The sequence below is a fragment of the Neodiprion pinetum genome, chromosome 5 (assembly GCF_021155775.2).
Source record: "Neodiprion pinetum isolate iyNeoPine1 chromosome 5, iyNeoPine1.2, whole genome shotgun sequence".
Classification (NCBI taxonomy): Eukaryota; Metazoa; Arthropoda; class Insecta; order Hymenoptera; family Diprionidae; genus Neodiprion; species Neodiprion pinetum.
The window spans coordinates 5,925,025-5,934,410 of NC_060236.1; the positions used below are offsets into that span (position 1 = coordinate 5,925,025).

The following is a 9,386-nucleotide window of genomic DNA, read 5'->3' on the forward strand; positions in this document are numbered from 1 at the left end:
AAGCTAACTTAGTTGGCTTTGGCTATTAAACTTTGAATGTTTATTAGAAAATATTTATTCAGCCAAACGTGAGAGCTAAGATCTAATTCTGCTGTAAAATATTTGAGAGAGAAAAAGAAAGAAAGTAAGAAAAAAAAAAACTAGAAATTACCCAAGTTAGGAAAAGATGATAAAAAGTTTCATCTCTTTGTTGTAACGAATAATACGTTTTCTTTCGTCATAATTGATAATGAAAGTGTAACAATTAATAATCAAATTGAACATTCTCGCTTTCCAATGCAAAAGTTGCATCTTTCGACTCAACCCTGCAGCCAAATTAAAACCTAATGTTAGTTTTGTGAATAGGAGCGATTCCAGATTTGAATATAGAGGTTTAATAATACTGTTGTTGCAGTACATAAGTTAGATGGGACAAAGTTTGAGCCAGTTTCCTCACTTTGCGTTGATTAAAGAACAAATCTATGAGCGGGCAACGTGCAGTATTTCAAAACAGAATTATTCACTTTTTCCCGTCTCTATATTCCAATCCAGAGGTACGCACGCCTTGTTGTATTTATACTTTAAATTACGATATAGCGTACTCACTAATTCATTCAACTGACTAATTTTGATTTAGCCCTAGGACGGACTAGAGTAGGAGAAGTACAGACACGCGGAGTTACATATTTTATATAACTTGTACAGTTTTGAAAATGTATCATATAATATCTTACTGCAAAGTAGTGAGCTACAGGTGTGTTGGTAAAAGGATATTATTCCACAAGGTAGTTTGTCAAATACGTATACCTGGAAATTGCTACTTTCTAAGAAATAGACAAAGCAACGTGTGATATCAGTCAATCATTTTAGATAATGGATACTTTTTTCCCCTTATAGTGCATCCATCAAATAAGTATTATTATAAAAAGTATTTTAGACTTTATGTAGATGCATGCCCAAGTTTGATTCGTTACACGTATAATTAATAATGAACGTTGACTTCGTCTCCCATAAGTTGAAAATTTAAATTTTTGATCAAGCTCAATTAAAATAAAAGTTTAATCTTACTAGGATAACCAAAGTTGCAATGCCTTGTTCATTTAATAATAAAAAGAAATAAATAAATAATAATAATAACGAATTTAATGCCGATATATTGAATATTTCAGCGGGGCATTTTGTATGACGTAGGGGCTTTGTATTAGTTGCTCTTTCTTCGTTTCTTTTGTTTCTTTTCAATAAAAAAGCAGTGAAAGATGTTTGATATATTTATTAGAAAACTGCGATTGAAAGATTTTCTGAATTTTTTTTTTTTTTTTTTTTCTTCAAGTATATAAATTTTTCACGGTATTTTCTTTTTCATACAAACATACAAGCTCTCTATTAAATTGAAAAATTACTCAAACTTATGAGTATCTTAGAAATTAAAACGCAATTTCAATAAGTATCATAATTATCAAATTTCTGCACCAATATCAATATATATATATATATGTATGTATATATATGTATGTATATATATGTGTATATATATATATATATCTGGACAGTCCTAGGGTTAAATTAATGTATAATTGACATAATCATTCTGCTATTCTGAAACATACTCAGATTGATTTAGATATGTTAAAAATGTACCAAACAGCGGTCACCATCGATCATATAATATTGAATGGGACGAGTTAAGACACTCTCCTAATCAATAAGTGAACAATGCGAAATTGTTTTGCCTAATTTATTTAAATTTAATTTTGGAAATTTCCAAATAACAGGTAATCTTTTAGCAGTCTTTATACATGTCAATCCGTCCTTTTGGAACGACATAAAGAAAAAATTAACAACAATGATAACACATTAGGCAAGTTCACAAAGGCTGAGAATACAGAGTCTCACCTTACATGAGCAAAAGGTTTATTTATTTGTGTTTTTATCCTCCAAACACTCAACATTTGAAAAACGTTACAGCAATTTTACCACATAGTAGTCAACGGTGGCCTGTCCTCATATTCTAGCATACAATTCTTAAATGCAGAGGAAATATTTATAGATTTTCGAAGCTATGGTTTATTAAATTTGTTTTAATCAGAGCAACCTTTGCCACTTTCGTAAGGTGGGACTTTGTATCTATTAGTCTCTGTGCAATTAGCACACGACTATGCACGCTAAGGCATCAAATTCTTAGTAGGCTGGTTTAAAGAGAGCATAGACCAGTGTGCCAGGTACTTGTGTGTTAACATTTATTTTTATTTTATTTATTTATTTATTTTTTTTTCAATGCCGTGGTTAGATACGTTGCGGTATAAGACGGTGTATTATTATTGTATTACTTAGAAAAAAAAGCCTGCTTTTCGTGAAATCCGTGATTATATTTTTCCAATAATAAGTTTCATTTTGCCAAACCAGAACTGTATATTGTTTGCAAGAACTTTGTGTATTATGAAGCAAAGGGAAATCAATTGAACTCGTCAAATAGTAGCTATATCCGAAAATACTAATAGATAATTTAATCTATCTCACGAAAAACGTTTCGCATTGCAGGTTTATGACATCATAATGTTCGTAAAAAGTTTAACTATCTCAAGAAAAACGGTATATATTTTTCCGTAATGTTTACCGATACCTACATTATACCACACATTTATACGAGATATGAAAAATACTCGGCACGTGGTGATGCCATTCGTGTAAATTTTATTTTACAATAAGATAGCAGCAAAAATATCTCCTATCAATATTAATAAGCGTGAAAAAATTTTATCCATTTTTCTTTTACATTTAATTAAAATCAAGCCACAAACCACTTTAAGATTCGGATTTAAATTAGTGTGAAACACACCTTATTACATGGACCATGTATAATACGGAACGGTTCATTGAAGATTGAAGGTGAAACTGCTCGTTTAATATAGATAATCAAGATATCTATTTCTTACCTACTTATAGAGTGATGAATATGCCTGCATGCGTTATTCGTGGATAGTTTAAATGACATTCTGATATAATAATACACTCACACTGTCATTCACATAATTCTTAGATAACAACACCTTGTCAATGTTATCTACACCAGTATATAAACAGACACACCTGTAACATACCAATTGGAGGATCCACTTGTGTGCTTACCTGATACCATACTTTCTAAAACCATAAATCATTACCTCAATCAATACTTCATATTGTCAGTTGTCATATTTGCAATCGCTACATATCGATCTCATATCGTATTGGATTCACACCGTCATACATTCATCGATCTGTCATTGCATGCTTTTATTGGTTGTACATATTCAGATTGTAGTCTAACATAATGCAAGGTGCCTTAAAAATCGTACAGCTATCTAAACAATCTTTTACTCAAATATATAATAATTGCTTATAAGTAAAACGGTAAAAAAAAAAAAAATTTTAAAAGATATGGGGAGTTGAAGAAAGAAGAGAAAAAGAAAAAAAAATAAATAAAAATTAGGAAACTTAATGAAAGAAAGACAATGGTAGTATAGGTACTGCTTGCTAGGTTTAGAGCAGAATATTGTGATGTTATCCAATGTTCAAACTATCTTTGCTGTTACTAAAACTGGCAAGTTAACAAGCGCAAGACCTGGATCCATGTTTAAAATACTTGAAAATGATAAATTTTGATTTTTTTTTTTTTCTACTAGTTTTTCCATTAAGAAAATAATAACATGAAAGAATTATAACAATTTACCTCCACATCGCGTGATCTTTAAGGCATCCTGGATAATTGTAATTATTGAATATTTTAGCATACAAGTAATAATACAAAACGATAAAAGGAATTGTAAATTGTGATCGTATCTCTACAAGGTTCGATTATTCATACCGGTGAAAGCTTTATGAAAACATTAGAAACGGGTAAACATGCTTACCTAAGCATATAGATAACGCTTGAATTTGTATAATTTTTTTTTCTTTTCTCACATTGAAATTTAATACTTTTTCATCATTTTGAATATTTTGTCCCTGTATACAAAACTAAAGTTGTTTAGCACGTTTTTACACTAAATTTAGAATACACAATTTTTTTTAGTCTTTTTCCCTGTAGAACACAATGTTTATTCCTAAACGTTGTTTTCGTTTATCACAAATTATTTTTTCAAATATTAATGCAGCTTAGTTTCATTTCATTCTTTCGTTACTTGAAATACTTCGTATTGACGTAATTATAAAGCTTTTTCTTTTTTCTTGTTCCTTTTCATTGTTACACAATCACATTATTACCCAAAATTATGGGTTACACTGGGAATTGGCTGTTCCGCTCGTAACTTTTTGCAGTTGCAAGTATGCTTTTGCAGCAAAGCACACATCATCCTAATCGCGAGATTTTTTTTCATTTCTCGTATTACTTTTTTTCAAATATTTTTTTTTTTTTCCTTTCCATTTCCCTAAAAAGTATAAACCAACCAGGTTTACGCGTTTCTTGCCGAAGAATAGAGGACTTGGGACTACGGATTTGGGGGTGGAGTGGAAGGTGTTGTACGTGGAGAGGGTGATGCACTGACGATCAATGTAGGGCTCGCCGGTTGTTGTAACGGCAGGAACGCTGATCCCAAACTTGGTTTTAACTGGAATGTTACACTCGGCTTCGGGAAGTTGTCTAATTCGCTCAAGTCTATCATGGGCCGCCTATGCATATGAAAATAAATATCACATTCTACGATCATGTTTACCATTTTTCCAAGTCTGCGGAACTGTAAAGAGGCGGACATCGCTCCTAATCATCGATATTTCGCTTAGTACATAAGAGATTTTTACGTTCGGTTCATAATAATATTTCTTCCAACCTCCTAGAAGCCCGGTAAATTATTTTTTGGTACAGCTCTTTTTGAAATAAATGTAAGTTGTTATCAACTTTGCTAAATTTTCAGTATAGAGTTACGTCTTACCTGACTTCCTCAAACTTTAGATTAACTTTTTCACAGCCATCTGGAGGTTCTCTGGCCAAAAACTTGTTGATGTGTGGTGATGTGCCTGGGCGACTGTCTTTATCATGTTCTGGTGTTGAGCCACGACTTCCGCCTACGGATTCAGAAATTTACACACAAAGATAATAAGTTTGTAACAACTGAGTCATATTGTGATTCCTGAAAAAAACCACATGGATAGATGAAAATGAACAAACAAAGAAATCAATCAACAAACGTCATGCTTTACGTAGCTTTAACTACTGAATTGAGTATGAGACACTTGAATTGATGATTTTTTGACTAAACCTTTGATTTCTTCATTACGATTACACATATTTAGAGATAAAATATCAAACAACTATTTGTTCAGGTTCGATTCGGTAGAAAATATTATAAACAAACAGTACGGAATGGAATTTATGCGATTCTCGTGAGAGTAGTAGTTGTGGCTATAGAGGCAGTTACTAAAGTGTATGGTGAACTCATAACAATGCTTTGTACAGTTTCACATGAGGTAACATAAGACAAAGATAAGATCGGAGGAATGTGGAGGCTGGTGAGATCATAAAAATAGAGGAACACTTACACGGCCTAGTGATTATGTTGAGTTTCAAGATGATTCTATATCTAGTTTAATTCATTGCTGAGTGAAATTCATTGCTCAGTTGACTGAGATATGTCAAGTGAACATATTATTTAAGATTGAATCAGTTTCGTAAAAGTAGTATCATTTTTCGAAAATTCCTCAACATTATTATTCCTTGATCAACATTACAATATGATCAATTATCAAGCTATAATATTTACTGCAAACTGACACAGTAGGAGTTATGGTTTCTTAATATTTAGGTATCCTAGGATAGTGATAATTGCCCCGAAGTATATTCAATATGTAACATCTGACAAAGTTGTTGCTTTCTTTGGATATTCAACCGATTTGAGTGCAATCGGACAAAATGCATTCTCAACATGCACATGCTAGCAAAACACGTGTATCAAAACGTAAACTTTGGTCGACCAATAAATGGTCTTGTTGGATTAAAGTTGGCAAGTTAGAGTTTAAAAAAACAAAAAGAAAAAAGAAAAAAAAGAAAAACGAGACCGGTATGATTGAAATTCAAGGACGTTTGTGTCGTATAGCAGCCAACCTGTTGGTAGTTCACTGGCTGAACGGGAAGCATCCATAATACCAAGAATCAGTGAAGACTCAGAATTCCTTGACGAAGGGCCTGTTTTGTAACGAGTATACGCTATTGTTAGACGGCACTTGTGTTTATATGGCCCTAATTTTACACGACATTACAAAACAAAACATACTCTGTATATATATAAATTAAAAAACAAAATAAAAATCAATCAAAAGACGTCGGAAAATTTCTAAAGACTAACGTAGTTATATTGAATTACAATTGTGATGGCTTTTACAGAAGTGAACGGGTCTCGAAATTTTTCTTAAAATTAATAACGAACGATTTGTTTCACAATTACAAAGCGTAACATTTAGATGTGCTGATTCAATTTGAGCTTATTGAAAAGTAATTAGTTTTTTAGTGATTGGTCATTGTCATGCTTACATGAAGAATGAGAGCTGGAGTGAATTTCACCAGCTGGCGTCTGCGTGTTAACACTCCTAGTAATTCTTGGATCTGGGAAAGGCGCTCGGTGTCCCTCAGGTGTGATTTGTTCACGAAATCGTAACCACTGAACATGAAAAATTACAGTTCATTGAAACACGTATGTTATGAAAGTAAATACATAGAAATCGGTACATAAAATGCATATTGTTATTTTTCAGTACCCGATAGAATATCAATTCTACAATACTTTCAAGAAAGATTTACCTTGTCTTCCACAATTTGGTCCGAGTCGGTGGTATTGCCGCCTGATTTGAGCACCAACCCTTCAATTTCTTGATTGAGTCCTTCAATGGAGGATCGCATTGGAGGCCTCATTGGTTTTAACGGAATATTCATAGGACTGGCTTTGAAGCTCAAATAGAATTGGCCGTCTGTTGAGAAAAATCAAACACTGATTAAGTACAAGGTTACATCAACAAATTGTTTTCAATATCAAGCAATATTACAATTTAAATCAAGATACTACTTGTTGCAGTTCTCTAAATTTAAATCAGCAGCCATTACTGTCCTAAAAAATTGATCAACTCAAACTTACACAAGGATGTTTGTGAAGCGATGCTTGGCAACGGGACTGTGTGATCCCCAGCCAAGGCAGGGGGAGGCCCGCTAGGCATAATGAGTCCGAAGGCAGCCGTTCTTTCTCTGCTGCTTGTTCCCTCCTTGTTGGTACGTTGTAGTCTGAAGCAAAATAAAAATCACGTGACGATGTGCAAAGGAGAGACAAACGGTACTGTGTAGAAAATCAGTGTTTCAATTTTCACCTGAAGAATAAATATATTTCAGATTATTCTCACCGGTGCCTGATGAGCTTTTCTAATTTTTCTTCAGTTGTGGTTTGCTCCACAGCGTGCCGGGTGTACATCTTTCGCGACTCATTAGGCCATTCCTCGGTCTGACGAAGAAACGTGTTATTTCAAATTAGAAAAAATGGATAGAGGTTGTTGTTTCTTCCTTCACGGATAAAATGCTAAAATTACAGTTACCTGAGTGGATTTGTCCACCGAAAGTAAAGTTTCGTGAACGTAATAGACGTCGCGTGGCCACTGTCCTTTCAGGTATAGAGTATCGAGGGATGCCGTTCTTCTGATATTTTGACCGCTGCTGCATCTTAAACCTTCACTGGACCTGCCGCTCAACGTTTTTGACTTCGCTACAAGTCAACAAAAAAGTTTAGAATTACCAGATTCAACTACCGGGGACTGCCACGGTTTACTAAGATGTCAGCCGGCAGTACATGCCAGAAAATATTAATGTGGAAGTGTTTAATAAGGTAGGTATCATATAAAAATGTATGCTAAAAACTGTGTACACATTTAATATGATTTGAGTGCAATAGAATCCACTGTTCGGTAATTACTAATTGTATTCAAAATGTAATTTCATGAGCCTGGACAAGTTTTTAATGTCGCATCTTGCCTTGTAGACTTTTGATAAGTGATAGTGCCACCGTGAGCTCAGTAAGTATATCCCGGCCTGCACCACGCTTAGTATTTTTGCCAAAAGTGGTATAAACTTGACCGATGTTATAAATATTTCATTCGCTATTCTTACTAAGGTAAATTAGAAGTGTTAGAGAATATAATGAAACAGAGGTTATTCCGCACGTGAGTAGGATGTTGCATCTAACAAAACTTGAACACGGAACTTTGAGTAGGATCAGACTGTGCTACAAAAAATGTATTATTCTGTACGTGATTAGTTCATGAAATGTTATTTTCCTAGAAATATTAGAACCAGTTCGAAAAGCAAATCGACACGCTTTCCATCGATGTTATTTACAGTTCATAAGATGCCCAAGTAACAGAGTAAGGTGAACTCGATAAAAACGATATAAATAATTCAGCAGCTTGGAAGTGTCTTTACAAATAAAAATCAACAAAAGAAAGACGTTGAAAAATGAAACGAATTGGTTCGGTCGAGTGTGGGAGAAAGTTGAGTACACCATGAGAAATAATTGAATTGTTGTCACTTGTAAAGCGGATATTCGAACGAACGAATTGAATCCGTAGTATTGCGACTCGTACTATAGTTAGGTACACATGTACCATGTGTGCACGCGCATAGTATACGCACACAGAGGCACGCGGCCGCTTCGCGTACGCGCGCAGACACGCGTAAAAGTCTCGCTTGCAGGGACGTGAAGTTGGACGCGGATGTGTGAGAGGTGGTTATGCATGTGTAACATAGCGATGCATCGGCCCGTTCGATTTCCATACGTCGAAGGAAGAATGATATCCGGTTGAAATAGTAAATATCCGAGGGATTCGATAGATAGCCGTGATAGTTAGACGCGAGCTGTTTAAACAGCGATACGAGGAGGGGTCGGAGGGGGGGTTCGGATAGTGATAAAATAAAGTACCTTTGTAGGAAAGAGAGCCAGGGCTTCGCTGCCCGGAGGAGGATTGATCGGGGGAGATGCGAGCCCGCCACGCGTTCGTCGGCGAGACGGTCGGGCTGTTGCTGTTGCTTTTTTTCAAACTACTGCTTTGTCTGAGGAGAGAACTCATGGGTAAAGTGGCCCGCATCGGGCCCTGTTTTGACGTTGAGCATGGTGAGGATTTTCGCATCCGCTGCGATCCCGACATTTTGTCATGTAGACAGATGCGGTCGGTTCTCCGGGTGGTAGATATATTTTATAGTTAAAAAAATCTCGCCTCCGCTGGCGAGGTACACGCGCACACACCACACACTATGCACACGATTAATAAACGATTAAACTAACGCCTCCTTTATGTCTTTCAAAGTCTTTTAACACAACGTATTTAGACACGGCACCGATTATACATACACTCTACGCTACGCGTCTTGTCATTTGCAATGTTCTGCTGCCTCAACACGCGCA

At 35.0% G+C, this 9,386-nt stretch overlaps 1 protein-coding gene across 3 annotated transcripts; it reads right to left on the reverse strand.

Moving 5' to 3' along the window:
- Positions 1 to 1,234: 1,234 nt before the first annotated feature.
- On the reverse strand, positions 1,235 to 9,353 carry LOC124218878 (protein FAM117A). Of its 3 annotated transcripts, none has more exons than XM_046625776.2 (9): positions 8,904 to 9,353; positions 7,528 to 7,694; positions 7,339 to 7,436; positions 7,080 to 7,222; positions 6,749 to 6,915; positions 6,482 to 6,608; positions 6,056 to 6,136; positions 4,887 to 5,019; positions 1,235 to 4,626 (listed from the first exon to the last, which is right to left on the reverse strand). In XM_046625776.2, the coding sequence occupies exons 1-9, from the start codon at positions 9,127 to 9,129 to the stop codon at positions 4,446 to 4,448; spliced, it is 1,323 nt and encodes a 440-aa protein (XP_046481732.1). In that variant the 5' UTR covers positions 9,130 to 9,353; the 3' UTR covers positions 1,235 to 4,445. The 3 variants fall into 3 exon arrangements, with proteins under 3 accessions (XP_046481732.1, XP_068992834.1, XP_046481733.1); XM_069136733.1 differs by lacking the exon at positions 8,904 to 9,353 and adding an exon at positions 8,514 to 8,607; XM_046625777.2 differs by lacking the exon at positions 6,056 to 6,136 and having other exon boundaries at positions 8,904 to 9,348.
- Between the last annotated feature and the right edge of the window lie 33 nt (positions 9,354 to 9,386).